This window comes from Salvia hispanica, chromosome 4 (assembly GCF_029641045.1).
Source record: "Salvia hispanica isolate PSC_SH4W2 chromosome 4, Shi_PSC_v1, whole genome shotgun sequence".
NCBI lineage: Eukaryota > Viridiplantae > Streptophyta > Magnoliopsida > Lamiales > Lamiaceae > Salvia > Salvia hispanica.
The window spans coordinates 48,798,307-48,820,464 of record NC_142695.1 but is presented as its reverse complement, the minus strand read 5'-3'; the positions used below and the strand labels follow the sequence as shown (position 1 = coordinate 48,820,464).

Here is a 22,158-nt window from a genome sequence, read left to right as displayed (position 1 = left end):
GAACAAAGATGATACGCTTAATTATTTGGATTTCTTACTTTTGCTCAAGTACTCCCTCCGTCCACGAAAAATAGATAAAATTGTGAACGGCATGGGTTTTAATGTATAATTGATAAATGAAGAGAGAGAAATAGGAAAAAGTAAGAGAGAGGGAGAGAAAATGTAGTGGAATGGGTGTTAGTGGATTGTGGGGTCCACATTTAGAATGATGTGTAGGTTAGTATTAGTTGAAAACTTTCCTTTTTGAACTTTGTTTATTTTTCATGGACGGAAGGAGTAGAATATTACTCCCTCCGTCTCATTCAAAATGGTCACATTCTTGAGTGGCATGGAGTTCTAGGTGGAATAGTTGTTTATATAAAGTAGAGTGGAAAAAGTAATTGAATAATATTTATAAGGAGAGATAGATTTTATTTCAAATAGAGAAACTGAACATCTTGAATGAGACAAACTATAAAGAAAAGGTGAACATCTTGAATGGGACGAGGGGAGTAATTAATTTGTAATACTCCACTTGTTCCAAAAAAAATAAAGACATTTAGGACGACACGAGAATTAATACATAGTAATTGGTAAAGTAAAAGAGATGAGATGAAGATTAGTTTAAATTGTGTTAGTAGACCATAGTGGTATAAGTTGTAAATAAATTGATGTGTATGAATAATGAGTTTGTGAGAACTTTCCATAAATGAAAATGAGATATTTTTATGGGACGGACTTAAAAAAAGAAGTATCCTTATTTTTATGGGACGGATAGAGTATTTTATTCTTTTAGTACTTTGGTATTACATCAAGTAGTTGTAAATGAAACTTTTATTTTCCCCATCAACTAAACTCATACTAGCATTCTTCGATTTCTCATACAACACCGCTTTGTAAATTTCCCAGCGCCGGGATCCCCCGCAGTATACTTCCCCACGCTAGGCACCCCCTACCCCCGGTTAAACTTCCTCACGCTAGGATCCCCCTCGCTGAACTCAACAACGCCAGGAACCCCCACGCTAGGCTTACCAACACCAAATTTTGTTCTACCAATAAAATACATATTCAAAATTCTTGTTCTAAGCCCACCATCACATCTTTGTCATCTCTAGTACTCCCGCTGTCTCATAATAGATGACACACTTGGAGATTAGCACAAGATTTTAGGTGATGTTGTTTTGTGTGTTAGTTAGAGAAAGAAAACAATATATTTATATTAATGTGAGAGAAAACTTTTTTCAAAAAAGGAAATGTGATATTTTTTATGAGATAAACTAAAAGGGAAATTGTGACATCTATTATAGGATAGAGGGAGTACTATTTTTCATAGACGTGGAGTTTACTCCACTTATTGTTATAGCACACCTGCTTAACTTCATCAACTAAATCAAAATACCCAAATTTATCTTTGTCAAAATCAACCTTAGAAATTATATTCCCCCTACATATAACTCCAAGCTACCATCTTTTACAATAAACCCACCATGATGAAAATGTATATCAAATTCAAGCCTGCAAGTTAGAATTAAAATTTCAATCAACAATTAATTTGTACAAACAATCAACTTGTAATAAAAAAATACTTTGTAATCTAATTCATGGTGTTTATAAAACTATTAAAACTTCAAGCACATGAATAAACATGTCGATTCAATGCTCAACTTGGTAAGTCAATCGTGTGGTCCAAATCAAACTTTTTATATGTTTGACCAATATAAACACAAACAAACAAGGGAGAGTTAAAACACGTACTCACCATCACCAAGTTGGAAAAAAAACGACAGAAATTGGAAAAAATAAAATAAAATCAAGGACCCACTGTTAGAATGGAAAGATTTCATCAAATCAATTAAGATGATTTGTGGGAATCAATCTAGAATCAATCTAGAAGATTGGTAGTATAATTGTCGTAGAATAGATTGGTACTCCCTCCGTCCCAAGATAAGTGACCTACTTCTTTTGGGCACGAGATTTAAGGAATTGTATTTAAATAAGTTAAAGTGGAGAGAGTAAAGTATGAGAGAGGGAAAAGTAGAGGAGAGAAGAGAATAAAGTAGGTGGAGAATAAAGTAAGAGAGATAACTTTTTGCTAAAAATGGAAATAGATCACTTATAGTGGGACACCCCAAAAAGGAATATAAGTCACTTGGGACGGAGGGAGTATTATTTATTCTAGATAGGAAACCTTCCTTGTGTACAAATGTATTGAACCTCTATATAAGAGGAGTATTATACAATGAATAAAAACATAACAGTAAAAGTAAAATTCTCCCATGTCCATTGATCGTGTAATGTTTAACATGGTATCAAGAGCAGGATTTTTTCTGTGACTCAGAGAAATCTCATAATCGTCTATACCTTCCCCGACCAATTGTAACTAAAACCTGTGAAAAACAGCAAAAGGATGTCAGAATCTGATGAAGCCAAACAAATCATTACCAACAAAAACGAGACAGAAGAGTTTGCAAGGATGTTTGCAAACTTCATGCGCAATAGTTTTGCCATGGCGAACACAGATGCGACCAACAACCATCAACCACCACCACCGCCGGAAATTGTGGTGGATACTAAATCACTGGATATCGGGTACAAGCTGAATAATGAGAACTACTCGTTCTGGGTCGTGTTGATGGAGAGAGCCATCAGCGGCAGGGGAATGATCTCCCACATCACCGGGCATCCCCCCCCCCATTGAAGACAGATCCGGCCTTTGCACGGTGGCAACAGGCGGACCACTGTGTCTTCACGTGGTTGGTTCAAAATATGGAACCAAAGATTGTAAGCCGGATATCCAAACACGCAACAACCTGTGATGTGTGGAAGAGCCTGGCCGTGACTTACTCAAGCGCGGAGATAGGATACAAGTTTATGACCTCCGTCGCCGCGCGACCACTCTGAAACAGAAAGGAGAAACATTAGAGGAGATTTGGAGCCAATTGCAGGAACTATGGCTTGCCATCGACCAAAAATCACCAAATCCGATGAAATACCAGGAGGATGTCGAGATCTACGAAAACTGCACGCAAGAGGATAGGGTGTATCAATTACTCACAGCCTTAGATGACAAATATGAAAACACAAAGAGGGAAATTCTCAAGATGGAACCGTTTCCATCGTTAGATGATGCGTACGCCACAATAAGGAGGGAGGATGCAAGGATGAGCGTCTTACAACTTGCCTACATCGAGGAGAAGAACTCGCTGCAGGGAGTGGGTGCCGGACTAGCCGTGCGAACCCGACCGCCTCAATCACAAAGGAGCAGCGGCGATAGTGGCTGGAATCGGCGAACGGAGGATGACCGATCGAAGATGGTTTGTTCGGTGTGTGGCCGGAAAAAACATACCAAGGAGACCTGCTTCGAGGTAGTCGGTTTCCCAGAGTGGTGGGAAGCCAAGAACGGCCGACCACCGCCACCAGGTTCGAATAGAGGAGGACATCCGACTTCGGGCAGAGGCAGCGGTGGACGTGCGGCTGTGACAGTAGCCGGAGATGGAGCGCCCGCCACCATCAGGGGCAACACTGAGGCCGCATCAACCCGAGGCAACAACGGCGACCGGCGACCGACGGAGGATGTGAACGGAGGAGTCGCCAGTGCAAATATGGCAAATGGAAAAAATGAGGAAGCGGCGGACACAATACGAGCTCCACAAGGTAATTTAGGGCTTGAGGCATTTTTGCACCCAAGCCCCCCAAGTTTCTATAAACCCTACATTGAACCCCACTGTTTACCCCCAGACCCTCTAACTTTGGAAGTTGTACACAATGACCCCAATTATTTCGAAAACCGCAATCAGGCCCCAATTTGTGAAGAAATGGGCAATAGTGAAACTATTTTATGTAAAAATCGTTTTGAAATACTCGGGAATGTGTCAACTGCATGTGCAGTATCCACAAATTGTGAGGAAAAAAATGACAGGTGGATCTTTGACTGTGGTGCGACGGATACAATGACTTACGATGCCTCCGACATCACTTAACCTACAAAGCCGGGAAAGGCGTACATTCAGACGGCCAGTGGAGAAGTGTCAATTGTTGAAGGGGTCGGGACAGTAAATATATCATCGACGTTGAAGTTGTCAAATTGTCTTTATGTTCCGTCTCTGTCGCATAAATTATTGTCAATTAGCCATGTCACCCTAGAACTGAATTGCTCCTTGCTGATGCAGCCAAATTTTTGCCTTTTACAGGATATCAGGACGAAGGAGATTATTGGACGTGGCACTGAGAGGGATGGGTTATACTACGTCGACGAGATAGCTAAAAAAGGAACCGCATTGCTGACTCACGGGTCCGCAAATCGAGAAGCTTGGTTGTGGCATCGTCGCCTAGGTCATCCTTCTGCGAGTTATTTAAATTTGTTAATTCCCAGTTTTTCCCAGAATTTGCATTGTGAAACATGTATCTTGGCCAAAAGCCATAGACAATCCTACCAGTTAAGTAACACACGGGTTGAGACTTTGTTTTCTTTAGTGCATTCTGATATATGGGGACCCGCACCAGTGGTGGGGGGTCAAGGGTTTAGATATTTTTTACTTTTTGTGGATGATTGCACTCGTATGGTATGGGTTTATTTTATGAAGAATAAGTCTGAAGTCGTGTCTCATTTTATACACTTTTGTAAACTTGTGCAAAATCAGTACCAAAAAAATATCCAAACTCTTCGGTCTGACAATGGGGGAGAATTTGTCAACTCGGGTATGAAATCCTTTTGTAGTGATAATGGGATATTTCACCAAACCACCTGTCCTCACACACCGGAACAAAACGGTGTAGCCGAAAAAAAAACCGTATCCTCCTCGAAATGACTAGAGCAATGCTTCTTGAATCCCAAACACCAAAACATTTCTGGCCTGAAGCTCTAGCCACTGCAGCCTACTTAGTAAACCGTTTTCCCACACGAACCCTGGAGTTTAAAACCCCGCTTGAAGTTCTCTCAACTCAAGCTAAAATTCCACAAGCATTGACCCTCCGACCTAGGATCTTCGGGAGCTCAGTTTTTGTCCATATTCCAAAACACGAACGGACCAAACTCTCACCGTGTGCTGTGAAATGTGTCTTTGTGGGGTATGGGGTAAGTCAAAAGGGGTACCGTTGCTATGACCCTAAAACCAAACGAATCCATGTCACAATGAATTGTAATTTCTTGGAATCAGAATATTTTTTCCATCACCTTAGTGGTCAGGGGGAGAGTGAAAATTAGAGGAGAGAGGGGGAGAGCAGAAATAGTGACCCACTAAGTTGGTTGCCATTGCCAAGCTACCTCACTGCGAACCCACCCGAGAAGGTTGTCGGAATCACCGAGCAGGTCTCAGTGGAACAGCCCAACCAACTCAGTGCCCCGAATCAAGATCCTCCCCTAATATCTAATGTAAGTATTCTCCCTAACTCCGATACTGTTGATTCTGATAAATCATCTGGAACTGCTAGTAATGAGGCAGGGGGAGATGAGTCACAAGGGGTTACCGAGAACATCTCCATACCTGAGGAGGTCACAGTTGATGAGGTTATTGGGCGGTACATATTGTCGAACCGGTTAAACAGAGGAGTTCCGCCGAAAAGGTATTCCCCAGAAAAAATTGGCAAAAGTACACGTTATGCGATAGCAAATAGTGCCATCAGTCATTTGTCGGAGATGGCACGAGCATTTGAAGTTGCACTGTGTGAGGAGGAAGATATACCATACTCAGCGGAGGAAGCTATGAAGCACAAACACTGGAGGGCAGCCATGCAGAAGGAAATGGATGCCCTAGCTCGAAATCAGACGTGGGATAAGAGCAAGTTACCAGAGGGAGTGAGGCAAGTTGGGTGCAGATGGGTGTTCACAATTAACAGGAGACCAGACGGATCCATTGAAAGGTATAAAGCACGGCTGGTAGCAAAGGGATATACTCAGACATATGGTGTGGACTATGCAGAAACCTTTTCGCCAGTCGCGAAAATGAACACAATAAGAGTTCTTCTTTCGATTGCGGCTAATCAGGACTGGCCTCTTTACCAGTTCGACGTCACGAACGCCTTCCTGCATGGAGAATTAAAGAAGAGGGTATATATGGAGGCACCACCGGGTTTTACACAGGGGTTTGGAAAGGGAGAAGTCTGCCACTTGAAGAAGACGTTGTATGGGTTAAAACAATCACCGAGAGTGTGGTTTGGGAGGTTCACTGATGCTATGGTCTCGTATGGATTCCACCAGAGTCACTCGGACCATACATTGTTCATCAAAAGGAAAGAAGGGAAAGTAACGTGTCTGATCATTTACGTAGATGACATGATTATTACCGGTAATGATGCGGAAGAAATCAAGAAGCTGAGAGATAGTTTGTTTAAGGAGTTCGAGATGAAAGATCTAGGCGTCCTCAAATATTTCTTAGGGATCGAGGTGTTGAGATCTCAAGGGGGAATATTTTTGAGACAGAAGAAATACATTCTCGACATCCTTGCTGAAACTGGACTACTAGATTGCAAGCCTCCTGATACACCAATTGGGGTGAATCATGGGCTGAGGATCGTGGAAGGTGCTGAGCTGGCAGATCGTGGTAGGTATCAGCGTTTAGTTAGGAAGCTCATTTATCTCTCCCATACTAGACCAGATATCGCCTACGCAGTCGGAGTGGTAAGTCAGTTCATGCATTTACCACAAACTGATCATATGGAAGTTGCGCTGGGAATTGTGAAGTACTTGAAAGGAACTGTTGGTCATGGAGTGTTGTTCAAAAAGGAAGGACATCTAGAGATAAATGGGTATACGGATGCGGACTGGGCCGGCAATCCAGTAGATAGACGGTCCACCTCCGGTTACTTCACCTTCGTTGGAGGGAACTTAGTGACTTGGAAAAGCAAGAAACAGAAGGTGGTGGCACTATCCAGTGCGGAGGCAGAGTTCAGAGGAATCAAAAGTGGGTTAACGGAATTACTTTGGCTAAGGAGATTGATGACAGAAATTGGCTTTCAACCTCAGAAAAGCCAACTGTATTGTGACAATAAGGCGGCAATAAGCATTGCGGAAAATCCGGTGCAACACGACAGAACCAAACATGTGGAAGTCGACAGACACTTCATTAAGGAGAAAATTGAGAAAGGAATCGTGGAATTTCCATTTGTGAGGTCAGAGGATCAGTTGGCGGACATTCTCACCAAAGCAGTCAGTTCTAGGAATTTTGAAGATGCGTTGAGCAAGCTATGTATTGGTGACCCCACTACTAAGCTTGAGGGGGAGTGTTAGAATGGAAAGATTTCATCAAATCAATTAAGATGATTTGTGGGAATCAATCTAGAATCAATCTAGAAGATTGGTAGTATAATTGTCGTAGAATAGATTGGTATTATTTATTCTAGATAGGAAACCTTCCTTGTGTACAAATGTATTGAACCTCTATATAAGAGGAGTATTATACAATGAATAAAAACATAACAGTAAAAGTAAAATTCTCCCATGTCCATTGATCATGTAATGTTTAACACCCACCCCATTGACATTGAGGACGGTAATTCGCGACCACAAGCTGAAATAGAAAACCAAAATTGTTATTGCTTCTTTCTTTTATCAATAATCCACGAATCCCTAAGAGCATCCGCAACGCTGCGCGATACCGTCTCGGTCTCGTCTCGACGAGATGAGACGGCATCGAAACAGCGTTGCGGCTCCCGTCTCGTCTCGACGAGACGAGATATCTCGACGCCCGACGCGTCCCGACGAGGCCAGCCTCGAGTTGGTGAGACACGCGCCCGGCGTGACGCCCACTCGCCGACCCGCGAGTGGGCGTCGGATTTATGACGTCATAATTCAATTTTTTTTTAAAAAAATCAGATTTTTCGAAAAAAAAAAATTAAAAAAAAAACGGTAATATGACCATTCAACGGTCATATTTTTAATTTTTTTTTTTATTCTATATATACTCCTCTCCATTTTACACACAAACACACATCTATTCTCTCATCTCTCTTTCTTTCCTCTCCAATCACTTCTATAAAATCATTCCTTTATTTTTTTCTTCTCCCAAATTTAATCAATTATGGATCCATTCGAGCAAATGCGTCGAATAATGGAAGAATCGCTAGAAGAAGATCGACGTAGGGAGGAGGAAGTCGCCGCGCCTCCTAGGCGACGCCGGACATATATCCACCGTAACCGGGAGGAAGGCGCCGCAAGGTTGGAACGTGATTACTTCAATCCGAACCCGGTGTGGGGAGATATCTACTTCCGTCGCCGTTTCCGTATGTCATGCCCGCTATTTTTGCATATCGTGAGTACATTGGCCGTCCTAGCCACACGACACTCCAGAAATGTACTGCGGCGATCCGTCAGCTTGCTACTGGGCATACGGCGGATGCGTTCGACGAATACCTACACGTTGGAGAATCCACTTGGCGACTTTGTTTGTTGAACTTCTGCAAAGGCGTCCGGGCAGCCTTCACCGCCGAATTTCTGAAGAAGCCAACCACCGCAGATTGTCAGTTTCTGCTCCGTCTTCACGAACAAGTGCACGGATTCCCCGGGATGCTCGGGAGTGTCGATTGCATGCATTGGCAATGGAAGAATTGCCCTGTGGCGTTGAGGGGGTCATACACGAGCGGCCACAAAGGCACCCACCCCACCATTATACTCGAGGCCGTCGCCGACTACCGTCTATGGATTTGGCATGCGTATTTCGGGGTCCCCGGCTCGAACAACGACGTCAACGTGCTCAACAACTCCGACCTCTTCACTGAAGTTCTGAATGGTAAAGCGTCGGCCATCAACTTCGTCGCTAACAATCGCCAGTATGAAATAGGGTACTATCTTGTCGACGGCATCTATCCGAAGTGGCCAACCTTCGTGAAGACATTCAACAGGCCTGCGGACGAAAAGCAGTCTCTTTTTGCGCAGAAGCAAGAGTCTGCTCGCAAGGATGTGGAGAGAGCGTTCGGGGTTCTCCAAGCTCAATGGAACATTATCAAAGCCCCGCCTCGACAGTGGTTTATGGAGAATATGGTCGACATCATGTATACGTGCATAATCTTGCACAACATGATTGTCGCCGACGAAGGACCTGAGGCGGGAAATTGGTTCGACCCTGAAACCCCGGGAAGCTCAACCGCAAGTAGTCCGCCTCGAACGGGAGTGCATCCGTCTTTGCAAGAGCGGTTGTCTATTCGGGCAAGGACACGTGATTCTACCGCCCACGCCCAACTCCAGGAGGATCTAATGGAGCACATTTGGGCAAAATTTGGCAACCGTTAGATGATCGTCACTAGAGAACACCTTCTTCTGCTTCTTTGCCTCCATTTTTTTTTATTTGAGTTTAAGTGTGCAATTTGTAATTTCTAGTTTTTTAATTATGTCTTTTTTATTTTTTTAGGTATTTAAATTGTAATTTTATTTTTTTTATAATGAAGTGTGTTTTTTATTAATTGAATTTGTTGGAATTAAAAATAAAAAATGAAATTGAATGCATAGTTAAGAGATGGTTAAGAGATGGAGGGATGCAGGTGCTGTCTATTAGTTAAGGGCATCCACAATGGGACGCCCTAAGCGACGCCCTATGCATCGCCACGTCAGCATTTTATCCTCCTCCTATTCCACCTGCAGTGGGGCGGACTATAGCCCGCCCTAAGCGACGCCCTAAGCATTTCACTATTTTGTATTTATATTTTTATTATGTTTGCAAATGTAAATAAAATTATTAAACAAATAAAAACAACACAATTAAAGGGAAATTCTAATTTTACTTAATTAAAAAAAAGTTACAAAATAAGAAATTAAAAAAAGCTGAAAATACAAAAAAAGGAGGCTAGTCTAAAGAAGTCCCAACTTGCGGCTGAGGCCATCGATCATCCGCTGGATGCCCTCGATTTGAGCCGGGTTGGTCGCCTGCATGAGGGCGGTGTGCGCGTCCAACAACGTCCGGTAGTCGGAGGAGGCCGCCAAATCCGCGTACGCATGGGCCGCGGTCGAAGTCGCGGACGGCGTCGAACTCGGGGTCGGCAACGGGGCTTGCTCAGGCGGCACGACGGAGGAGGATGTGGCCTTGCCCTTGCCCTTGGCAGCCTTGACGCCAGGGGGACGCCGGGAGGACATCGGTGTGACGGAACTCTCATCCTCGAACACCGGACTGTTGAGGTCCATCGGAGACGCGCCGCTATCGCTACTTGTATAATCATTGAAGGTGCGCTTCGACGCCCTCCTCCTCGCCGCCGTCGATTGGGGAATCACACCACCAACGAACTTTTGCTTGTCCCTCAAGAGCGCCCAGGACTGGTAGTGCTTGAAATCGCCGTACAATGAAATGTACGACTGCATCGCGTTGTCCCGCACATCCGCGAGACTCTCGCCACTGCCCTGCTCCCTCTCGCACTTCTCGTACTCCGACGCGAACAAATTTACCTGCTTCTTTATTTGATCCCAGTGCTTGCGGAGCTGCTCCCTATGGCGCTTGTACGCGTTCGCCGGCTTGGCCGCGTTGTATTTCTCGGCGATGCGCTCCTAATACTCAGTCACCCTCTGGTTGTTGGCGTACACCGGATCCTCCGAAACATCAATCCAACATCTCGTCAAGACGATGGATTCGGGGTCGGAGTAGTTCGTCCTGCCCGAGGCGAACTCTTCACACACCTCCGTTGTAGGCAACTTCTGGGCTCGTGCCTTTGTCCGCTTCTTCTTGGTGGCGGACCCAGAAGCGGCAGCGGCGGCGGTGGCGGGCCGGCCACGGGGTGCAGCGGCGGCGGAGGGGCGGTGTGGAGACGGCTCCAAATCGGACAGCCCGTATGAGTCGGTGGAAAAGTCGGGATCGTACTCGGTGTTGGTGTCGAATGGCCGGTATTCGTTGGGTTCTGTACCCGGCCATCGTGCACCACCGAACATCGGACTATTCGGATAATCTCCGGAATCCATCTTGCTTAAAAATGTAGTGAATTTGATGAGAGTGAAGTGAGAAAAATGAAGTGTGAAAAATGAAGTGAATTTGATATATATAGGTTTTGAAAATTTAATAAAATAATAAAAAAAAAAACTAAACCGCGTCGCATCGTCCGCGGACGATGTATCGGGCGCGGACGATGGGTTACCCATCGTCCGCCCCATTGCGGATGCCCTAAGAGATGAGCTGAAAAGTATAGTGGGGCCCATGAATAGTGAAAAGATGAGACGGTTAAGAGACGGATAAGAGACAGCGTTGCGGATGCCCTAAAGAAATTTCCTAAAATGCATCGTAGGGTTTGTAAAAGAGAGAAACGTATTTTTGATCTCTTTAGTGTCACAGGTCTGTGTGTTTTTAATTTGGGATAATGTGTTTTATTAAATTTGTTTTGTTTCAGATTTTGTGTTATTGTATAAAAGTAGTAGTGTATTTAATATTCCAAATAGATGTGCCAACATAACATGCCATGTATGAGAATTCTGTCAAATAGGATTCAAAATTCCACATAAGCTAGTCGGATTTTTACTCTTGACCTGCCGTGGCCCGTGGGAAGTATCCAACAATTTGAATGTTTATGATATATGGTACCAATTTAAAATATCATGAAAAAAATCAGAATTTGTGCAAAGTTTATGATTTTAGGGACCAATTTTCCTTTTTCTTTTCCATTTTCCTTTTATTTTTAGGGTTCACATACTTGTCAAGAGTTGACCAATAATATTGAAATTTGAGTAGTAATACCTTCGTCCCACAATAAACATAAGCACATATCCAACTTCGAGATCCAAACAAGAAGAGCATGCATATATTCACCGTTTGCACAACTCATTTCCAAAACATGGTACGTGTGGTTCGAAAGCATAACATCTTACTTTAATTAAACGAAATTACTAGCACGTGCAAGCGTTTAAAGAACATTCAAAATATTATCTAGCTCAACAGTCATATCTTATCTGATAACCTCGGTCTTCTTACACAGTGACTTTGTTGTCAAGTAATGGTCATTCGTAACTTGATACTCCCTCCGTCCCCGATTAAGAGTCACACTTGCATTTCTGCACTCATTTTGTAAAAATAATAATAAATAGTTAAAGTCGATAAATAGTAAAATAAGATAGAGAATAAGGTAGAGAAGAGTCTTCTTTACATTATTCCCTCTCTTACTTTACCATTTTTCCACTTTAACTATTTATTACTCCCTCCGTTCCATAGTAACATGGGCGTTTTTCCATTTCCGTCCGTTCCATAGTAATAGAGTCATTTCCCTTTTTAGTAAAAGTCAACACATTTTTCCACACCTACTTTACTCTCTCTTACTTTTTTCTATCTTCATCTCTCTACCTTTTTCATTTTTCATTTTATTCTCTCTTTACTTAACTCATCTAACACAATTTTTCTTAATCTCCGTGCCGAAAAGTTTTGCCTCCACTACTATGGAACGGAGGGAGTATCATTTTTACAAAATGAGTGCAAAAATGCAAGTGTGACTCTTGATCAGGGACAGAGGGAGTATTAAAAGTTAGGTAGTCATAAACATGTTACATTTTATTATAATGATAGAGAGGTTGTAAGAAATAAAATATTACCTCCGTCTCATATTAAGAGTCACTTTTTGCCATAAAAGTCTGTCCCAATTTAAGAGTCACTTTTAGAAATTTTCATATTTGGTCATACAATTTTACCCCATTCTTCATCAAAATTACATAAAAATGTCATTATCTATATTAAAATAAATCAAAACAAAAATCAAAAGTCAAAAGGGATCCACTTTCAACCAACTTTACCATCTCACTTCATTTATTACACACTCCACCATCTCACTTCATTTATTACACACTTCAACTCTTTCTTAAAATCCGAGCTATAACAATAAGTGACTCCAAATGTGAGACGGAGGGAGTACTACTTTCCAGTTGACAGATATTGTTCTTGCACTGAGAACGTGACCATTGATCATGTTTTCCTTATCGCGCGAGGGGGCTCATGTACATGCATGGGAAAATCTAGGACAACATGTGAAGGATGTAAAATCCATAATCTCGTTCCATGGTTGATGGTTATCTTCTTTCACCTATGATAATTATTCAAAAAATTATAAATGTTTTGAAGTCTATATTATAGGACTGATCTGGGGACTTGGATAAGCCTTGTTCCATGAATATTCAGATGAGAGTTTGTGAGTTTTATATCTGTTGTTTGGCCTCAAATCAGCAGGATAGAACTAAGCATTATAAGAGAAGTAGAGATCTTCTTAGCCATACTGAGGCATCACCAACTGAAACTTCTCTGATATTACACGAGGCTGGAAACACCAGCCTGATAGATCATTTCTCTTGTTCCACAGTACAAGTCACATATTCTAGCCACTGTTTTTGTACCAAAAAAATTTCAGACATCTTTGAAACAGGTAGCTACGTGCACCAGACATAACTCCAAGAAAGGTCAGAAAACATTGGAGGAAGCTTGTAGAAATTGCTGAAGGTCCCTATGGTACGTACGTGTTTAGAAGAACTGTGTAATTTAGGCATCTCACTACTGAAATTACCAGAAAGCTTTAGTCAAGCCATCTTTCGCTCGATATTGGCAGGATCCCAAAGACTATTAGCTACTGGCCATATATACCCCGACACACTGTGCAACAAAGATGATGAAAGAATGGGGTTGCCGGAGGAGTGAATTTTATTTTTTACTTGTTCAACAATCTAAGCTTTATATCATACTATGAACTATTACATTCAGCGCAATATAAACTAGTAAGACAACACCTGGAAACGGCTACTGAGAATACCAAAGGATTATGCTAGAACTAAATCAAGTGTAAAAAAAATAGCAATAATAAGCCTTGAATGTGAACAAATGAGGAAAAAATTGGGCGTAAAATATCAAATTGCTTGTTTTAAAAAAAAGGGTTACAGTCTAAAAAATTGACTAAAAGGAAACAGAATACAGCACCAGATGTTGGCTTAGCAAATAGGAGCTGACATTGAATAGTTTATCGACTCTGCCTAATTTAACCTATGCCTTTGAATCCAACCTCCCCTAAACAATTTCCCAGAGCCTGCTTCTCTCATTGCATTCAAGCAGCCTTCGATTTGGTGATCTTTCTCTTGGGTTGCTTCCTTGTAATCGAGTTCTTCATTCCGAGGAAGAACAGCAATGCACCAACAAGCGCCGCACACTGATAGGAAATTCATGAAAACTGTTATGCGAGCTCAACTTTACATGCAACCACAGGAAATACCAATGTTGAGATTTTCTTTTTCCATACCTGAAGGAACTCACATAAGACTCTGAAAAACTCTGGCTTTCCAGCTTCGTAGTTGTAAAAGTCATACATCAAAGGAGTTGTCAATATCAAGTAATACATCTGTTGCAAGGAGCAGACAAGATTAGCTTTTGTGTTGTTTTGCTTTTAAAGATCGAATGAGTGGCAAATATCGGAGAGCAAAGACAGGATAGGGTTTCTCACCAGAAGATAAGCACCAAAACTGCTGCCAAGAACAAATAGAAGTCCTCCAAATCCATTTAGGAAGATGGATGCAGCAACGAAAGTCCTGGCCTGTATGTTTGATTATCAGACATCATATGGCATTAGAACACCCAATGATTCAGAGTGTTCAAGGAAAATAGAGTAACACAAATTAATTGGAGATTTACATCAATGTGGAAATTGTTTTTCCCAATTATTCCATCAATATGCTTCTTGACAAGAGCCAATTTGGGAGCCCACTGTTCTGCTGCAGGTCCACCATTGTCTCCAAATTCATTGAACCTGAAAAGGGGCAAGCAAATACGTCAAGAAAATGAATACAACTCCGAAAAGAGAAATAAAAATAGAAAGAAGACCAAGAACTGTGGGCCAAACAACTGGGGATGGTCCAGCATCTCCGCGGACGAGTTTAATTTTAACGTCAACCAAATAACTACGAGACACATGCATAAAACAAGGCAATAAATTATTTAATATGCTCATAAAGACAGTTACAGAAAATGACTTAAGAGATCTACTCAACAAATATGACATTAGGCCTCTCAAGTTAAAACCACTCATGCTGATGGGGTGCTAGACAAACATCTCTAACGTAGGAAACATATCAAGCAATTAAACCAGTTTTAGATGCTAAACAACATTATAAAACGTTATGAAAGCACTAGGCACTAGGCAGTTGAGGATACAACACACAAGCCCCAGCTTATGTACAAATTAGGTCATTTACCACCCCCAACCATACATGAAGACCCATAAACAGTGTGAACTCAAAAATCACAACTCACAAGTACGTTTCACGTGATATATGAGTATTGTGACACATGTCATTTAAACCCCCTAACCAACCACTTCTGTGTGTGCGCAGAATAGCAGCTTAGTATCATCCCAATTTAGACGTATCATCAAATTTCAGAGATCAGCAGTGTTTAATGAGTAACATTATTAATTCTTATTTACCAGTATCATTTGCATATTTGTCTTCCAATCTCAACATTTTAAACAACAAAATCCAGGACACAACAGATAAAGTAATTTTCTAATTAACCTTTACAGAAAATTATATCACACACAAATCTTTGCCTAGAATCATTCTACTTGTCTTTTCTCAAGGCAGTTAAAAAGGAATCAATGTTCTCAACATGAATGAAAGGAAGTCAAAATTGACCGGGGCACAAACAACCAAACAAGAACTGGAAGCAATAACTGCCCCAACGTCTATCCGTTTCAGTAGGTTGGAATTTACCCTCCACTCCCTTATGCTCCTACCAACGAGACCCTATCCAAATGAAGCTACTATCAATGCTAAATCTCCTCCAAATATGCGGGAAAATCAGTTTTAAGTTGAATCCATATTAATGAGTATCAAAGTTGAAAATGTATATGATTGTCTTAGACCATGAAACAATAATTCGAAATGAAAACAATTCCTAAGAGTCAAATCTCCAGGAACACAACGATTATTCAAGAGCCGAAAGTGAAAATTTAATAAAATCCACAGAGAAAAAAAACGCAGAGAAGGCTGGATAATTCAAAATTTAAAAACATGTGGATTAGAATATTAAATGAACCATTTCAGTGCAACAATAATACTTTAATTCATAGATCAAAACACCAAATGCATGAACCAAACAACAAAAATCCAATAAAACAACAAATTCAACCTTTTAAAGTTCACACGAAAACAGAAAATTCAGATTCACAGCCAAATAAGGGGCATCCAGATCTAAGAAAATTTCTGGAGCAGCAATCCTGGGAATATGCATCAACAATTTTTGGCAAGCAAAAGCAAATAGAAAAACAGATCTGAGCAAAAAGCAAAGGCAACGAACATATAATAGGAGTGGTTAAGGATTTGATTACATTTGCCATGCAGAGAGGATGAAAATGGAAGCGAAGAGCAGACGTCCAAGGAAAGAAAAGAAACCCATTTCTCCGGCCCTTCGCCTTTGACTGTGTGTTGTGCGTGTTTCTTCTCGCTATTGGAAGAAGTTGTGTGTAAATGGGGAGAAGGAATGACCGATATTCAAGTTGGGTAATTTGTTGGGGAGTTATTTAATTCACTTGGGTTTTGCTTTATAGATAATTTGATTTAATGATGTTTATAAGTTGCGGCAAATTTTGTAGCACTCAAATTTTTTATTAAGATTCACTTTTATTAGGGTAGCTTCATTTAATTGACGTCTCTATTTAATCGTGTCAATTAAGTTACTATGAGTATCAGAATGTTTCTCACTTTTAAATTAGCAATATATCATGTATTATTAACTATTTCATTTTATTCTAACTATTTGATACATTAATTTAATATTTTTCTTACATTTTTAACAATATTAATAATAATTATAAGGTTTATAACTTTTTCCATTGTTTATACGTATTGTAAGATGGAGTGAGTATATTTTTAGTTTATTCAGTTCATGAGTTATATGTGTGGGCATCTAGAAGTAATTATCATTGAAGCGGGAATGATTAATTTTCTTATTAGGCGGCCGTGCTAATGCGATTATTTGCATTATATTTTATTTTACGTTTTTTTTCCAACAATTTGACTGCTTGGAGTGATAGTGCAAGTCATTACTTAATTTAGAGGGTCACTATTAATTTCTCGTGACTAAAATTTAGGTTGGAGGAATTAATGTTATTGAGATCGCACTATGTATTAGATGAATGATCACGGTATGTGTATATTCTTAAAAATAGATTAGACGAATAACATAGCAGGACTGTAGAAGGAGTAGTATAATATTGGGTTGGTTAATACTCCCTCCGTCCCAGAGAAGTTGGCACACTTTCCTTTTTAGTTTGTCCCACAAAAGATGTCACATTTCCCTTTTTGAAAAAAATTCTCTCTCACATGAATATAAAAATTATATTTTCTCTCTCCATTTAACATACAAAACAAAATCTCCTAAAATCTCGTGCCATTTTCAAAGTATGTTAACTTCTCTGGGACGGAGGGAGTACTTAATACTACTCAATACTCCATTACTACAGTGAGCCTTTTGGGCTTATTGTTGAATTTGAGCCCAGTTCTGTCGTTCACCGATACAGTGACCAATTAGACCAATTGCATACATGGAGTAATTAAGTATATACCTCATGCAATCCATTTAACTATAACTTTCCCCACCCACTCATAGCACACTCCAATATTCCGATTAGTGGAAAAAGTGAGTGGAGTACATTTTATATACTTTGCGTAATCAACTTGTAAGTGACCACCCCAAAATTTACGATTATTTGCTCCTTGGTTCCACAAAACAACCAACATGCAGACACCTCATTTAAAAACATAACTCATTTTTTAAGATGTTTCTTCGGATACAACAGATAAAAATATTTTTTGGAATAATGTTTACTTCTATAAAATTTAAACTTTTGGAGAATTAGTAATAAGCTATATGGGCGATCTTTCAAGCTAGGTAGCCTTAAAATTAAATACTACTCCCTGTTCTTTAGCAAGGTCACGTTAAGGTCGTCGGCCAACATTAATTAATTCATTAATTGTTGAATTAACAATCATTCAATTTGAAACAACGGTAAGAACGTGTATCTTGATTGCACTGCAATCACTATTCCATACCTATGATGTATATGTATATCTACATAGTAAACTAAGAACAAATCAAGATCTATGATCTGTCTCATTACATCTAGTTAGCGTGCAATTACATGGGTTTGTTCATATTCTATATACTCAAATGTTTTTATAATTATAATCTATGAATTAATCCGTGAGTCGAATTGCAAAATAGTACTAGTATGATTTTTTGAAAATATACTTCGTACTTGTATATCTAACACTATAATAAAGAATATTACTCCCTCCGTCCCACATAATTTTACACGGTTTGACTTGGCACGGGTTTTAAGAAATGTAATAAAAAGTGGGTTGAAAAAGTTGGTGGGATGTGAATCCTACTTTTAAAGTATTGGTTTTATAATAAAATGTGAGTAGGAAATATGGGACGGACTAAAATGGAATACTGGATAAAATTATGTGGGATGGAGGGAGTACTATTATACAAATTCAATAATATTTAAAACCCTTTCAGTGTCGCATTATAAACCATTTTGTACCTATAACATCAATAGCCAAGCAAAAACCTAAATATATAGACGGTCCAAGCAAGCACTGAGCATTTTCTCCAATTGGAATTGACCAAATGGATATTAGCCACTTTGACGTTCAAATTATTGATTTTATTTGTTATATGCACTTTGAAAATATGATAATCAAATGTTTTATTCGTTTATTTTTCTCCCCTTTGTATTTTCAGAGTTGGAGCTTGAAACAAGAAGTTCATGTCTAAGTCAAAAAAATAAACTAAATATTGTTAAATTGGAATTAGGCGATCATGCATCAACGAATAAAAAAAAGGTTCATTTTTCAAAATTGGGCAAATTTCAGTCTTTATTTTTGTGGAACTTTTAATTTTCAAAGGTATAAAAAAAGGTAGTCCATTTGCTCCCACGTTTGAATCTCTGTTTTTGAATTGCTCTGAAACCAGACTCCAATTTCGGAGGGGGGACGGAGAGAGGTATCTCCACTTCTGCAATGGCGCTCATATCTTTCTTCGGTAGACTGCTTTTCGTCTCTTTCTTCGCTCTCTCCGCCTATCAAGAGTAAGACCTGTTTCTCACTCAGATCTGCTCTTCTTCATTATGCTCCCGATTTGTGTATCTTATTCTGCTCTTGTTTGTCACAATTGTTGATTTTCTACTCTGTAATTTGAATAGTATTGTGTGTTGCTTATGTTTGGAGTATAAAGACTTGATTTTTTCTTGTTTCTTGCTTACTGGTGCACTGTTAACTTGCAGATTGGACTTGTTTGAGCTCCATTCATGTTAAAATGAAACTAATATTTGGGTTTCAATTTGAGTTAAATCATGAGAGAATATTGTTTACTCTAGTGTGAGGATGCTTAATAGGAGTGGTTAGTCAATTCAGGTTCCTGTCTTATTTTATTGGTCTTTCTATTTTTCATATTTTTTTGATAGATCCACTGTTTTTCATTATCAATGGAAGATTGGATATATAGATCAGTGATAGCAGGTCTACCCTATGTTTAGTTCACATTATTTACTTTAACATGACCCTTTTTCTAACAAAATTTAGTACTCCCTACATATGCCATTGGTTCTTCAATCTCACAATAACACTTAGTATTTACATAAAAAACTACCCGTGGTCCACCAAACAAAATGTCTAACACATAGTAAAATAATAGTACTACTCTGGACCATGAACTGGGCTCAATCCTGAAACTGGTTGTTAGTGGTTTAGGATCTCATGGAATGTTTCAGCCACAGGATCATTAAATGGATGTAATAGTTTGCTGAAAACTTGTGTAGCTGCTGCTTATAAAATGTCACTTTATGCTTATTGATACATTTTTATTTCTCTGTCCTAACAACAGGAGAGATTTCTGCTACTATCCAACATATTGTTGAAGAATGTGTGGCACTTTAGTTAGGAAATTTTAGAATCTTAATCAACAATTTTGAGATCAGGATTGGAACTTGTATAATCAAATTATTTTCTGTGTTAACAAAGAAAATGAACTAGTGTATTCAATACATTAATTCATTTCAACATTTACCTCTATTGGCTCAAATTGCTTTTTAGCTTGGATGTCGACACCTGAAGGATTAGAACTGAAGTTTGTGATGTGATATGACTGTTGTCTTTGAATTGTAGGTCTTGAATCTATCATCAAGTTTAAATATTTTGCATCTCTGTTTTGAATGTTTTGTGTGAATGTTAGTAACTGTGGCGATCATGTAATCTTTGAGATATTTCCATTGTCATAAAACAGTGTTTGTCCTAATGCACAAGGCATGGTTATTACGTACGTGTTCATCAAGTTCTTCTGAGTCAATTAACGACAAGTCAACTTCTCTTTATATGAGATGATTGGAGTTTTAATAAGCAATTTAGCTGTGGAACTGGTGCCATGATATACATACACACTTCATTCAGTATGCTGAGTGTATTACAAAAAGGGCTGAATATTTGGACATCCGAGCCCTCTTTCGGTCTAGCCATTCAGTTGTGCTAGATTAGTAGCTATACATATGTGAAGTACTTTTCTTATGCGTCCTACGCTTTCAGGTTCAACGAATTTGGAGTTGATGGTGGGCCGGCTGCAAAGAGTTTGAAGCTGAAATACGACGTTTTTTCCAAGCATGTCACAACCCAAACTGGAATCCAATTCCCTCATGTAGATGTAAGGAGCTTCTATCTACTTAATTAAATGTAGCAAAGCCTTATTGTTCATGCCGCATTTGACTTGGACAACTATGACTGCAGATGAAACATTTGATATTGGGTGCTATCATCATGAAATCTCTCGGAGGCCTCCTATTCGTCTTTGACAGCACTTTTGGAGCTGCGATCCTGGTACGTGTATTCATCATCCACTCTATGTGTATTTTCTGGTCTTGTGGGCTTTATCCCTGTTTCTAATGGGTTCCAATTCTTGTAATAGCTACTGCATCAAGCAATCTCAACTCCCATCCTGTTCGATTTCTACAACTACGAAGCTGACAAGAAAGAGTTTAATCAGCTCTTTGTCAAGTTCACACAGGTATGCTTTGAATCTGAAAACCATTCTCCTCACAAGTTTTAAGTGAATTTGATTTATTTCTGGATGTTACATGCACATATGTTTTCTCTAGGGTTTGGCATTGCTTGGAGCTCTTCTCTTCTACATTGGCATGCAGAACTCATTGCAAAGGAGATCTCCAAAGAAGAAGGCCACTAAAGCAAAAACCAACTAGCTAGGATTAACCCGTACTCAGCTTTACTTGGTTTGTCGCAGCCTTCTTTTTTTTGTAAGATTATCATGGCTACAGCTGTGCAGTATTTTTATCACATCTTTATTATCCAGCTAAGGCACTTCAACAGTGTTATGTTTCAGTTAATCTACGAAAATGTTATTTTACGGTTAAATCTACGAAATAATCTAAATATCTAATCCGTCAAAAACATTGCTAAAAGTATCTCATTTTTATTTTATCTACCAAACAACAGTATAAAACACAATACTGCAAATTAATCATGTGGTTGTACTTCTTGGACTGATCCTAATTAATCATCAAAACTACAATATTTGTAAGAGTGGCTATTAGCCTTGCAAATAATAGAGGGGAGTGGAGTGGACCTATTTTACCCATTTTTTCATTTAACCTTGTACTGTCCATAAATAGAACTATTTTTTTTTTTATGGATGAATGGAATATATAATAATAATAATAATAAAATTCGAATTTTCAGATTTTTTTTTTATTTTGGAAAAATCAATCCAAACCGAATCAAAAATCTAAATTTTACATAAAAAAAAAAGATAAAATGATCCTAAAATTCAAAAATTCGAATCCAAATAATTAATATATCGAATTTTGGTCGCCACTAGTAACCTAAAAATTAATATACTAGTACTTGATGTGATGAATTTAGATAACAATGAATGAGAAAGCACCACGTGAGCCGTGGTTCTCTTTCGGCGCATAAAAGAGACAAAATCAGTTTCTATAGTTTTCTTGACATACGTAGCAATCGCATCACTATTAAGCTTGTAACTTGTGGACTTGAAAATTAACTCTACACATTATCAGAAACCCTTTTTTTCTTTCAAATTTTCACGTCTTCAAAATATTCAACAAATATTGAAATATATGTGGCTGTTGTGATAAGTCTGGAAATTTCCATTATCACAAAAATAAATCTTGTGTGAGATATATATCAAGGTGCAGGTAGCTTAGCTACACCATCGAATATATTATAAT

The 22,158-nt window shown here is 39.4% G+C and overlaps 3 protein-coding genes across 3 annotated transcripts; 2 read left to right on the top strand and 1 right to left on the bottom strand.

The window, feature by feature from the left end:
* The first annotated feature begins 2,549 nt into the window (after positions 1–2,549).
* On the top strand, positions 2,550–4,162 carry LOC148929342 (uncharacterized). The gene has a single exon (XM_089057143.1). It carries the CDS (start codon positions 2,964–2,966, stop codon positions 3,957–3,959), a length of 996 nt encoding a protein of 331 aa, XP_088913269.1. The 5' UTR covers positions 2,550–2,963; the 3' UTR covers positions 3,960–4,162.
* A 9,572-nt stretch (positions 4,163–13,734) lies between these two features.
* Positions 13,735–16,405, bottom strand: LOC125192954 (HR-like lesion-inducing protein-like protein). The gene is made up of 5 exons (XM_048090638.2): positions 16,228–16,405; positions 14,535–14,649; positions 14,347–14,436; positions 14,146–14,244; positions 13,735–14,055 (listed from the first exon to the last, which is right to left on the bottom strand). The coding sequence occupies exons 1-5, from the start codon at positions 16,293–16,295 to the stop codon at positions 13,954–13,956; spliced, it is 474 nt and encodes a 157-aa protein (XP_047946595.1). The 5' UTR covers positions 16,296–16,405; the 3' UTR covers positions 13,735–13,953.
* Positions 16,406–18,802: 2,397 nt separating this feature from the next.
* LOC125196562 (uncharacterized) lies at positions 18,803–21,294 on the top strand. Its single transcript, XM_048095124.2, has 5 exons — positions 18,803–18,993; positions 20,483–20,597; positions 20,681–20,770; positions 20,859–20,957; positions 21,049–21,294. The coding sequence occupies exons 1-5, from the start codon at positions 18,926–18,928 to the stop codon at positions 21,148–21,150; spliced, it is 474 nt and encodes a 157-aa protein (XP_047951081.1). The 5' UTR covers positions 18,803–18,925; the 3' UTR covers positions 21,151–21,294.
* Positions 21,295–22,158: the final 864 nt, after the last annotated feature.

Excerpts from the sequence above, each read along its gene's own strand:
- LOC148929342 (XM_089057143.1), top strand. The coding sequence starts at position 2,964 with ATGAAATACCAGGAGGATGTCGAGATCTACGAAAACTGCACGCAAGAG.
- LOC125192954 (XM_048090638.2), bottom strand. The coding sequence starts at position 16,295 with ATGGGTTTCTTTTCTTTCCTTGGACGTCTGCTCTTCGCTTCCATTTTC. Across the intron at positions 14,245-14,346 it reads GTTTTGGTGCTTATCTTCTG|ATGTATTACTTGATATTGAC; the intron begins GTGAGAAACCCT and ends TCCTTGCAACAG. Across the intron at positions 14,056-14,145 it reads TCTTATGTGAGTTCCTTCAG|TGTGCGGCGCTTGTTGGTGC; the intron begins GTATGGAAAAAG and ends ATTTCCTATCAG.
- LOC125196562 (XM_048095124.2), top strand. The coding sequence starts at position 18,926 with ATGGCGCTCATATCTTTCTTCGGTAGACTGCTTTTCGTCTCTTTCTTC. Across the intron at positions 20,598-20,680 it reads TCCAATTCCCTCATGTAGAT|ATGAAACATTTGATATTGGG; the intron begins GTAAGGAGCTTC and ends CTATGACTGCAG. Across the intron at positions 20,958-21,048 it reads TCTTTGTCAAGTTCACACAG|GGTTTGGCATTGCTTGGAGC; the intron begins GTATGCTTTGAA and ends TGTTTTCTCTAG.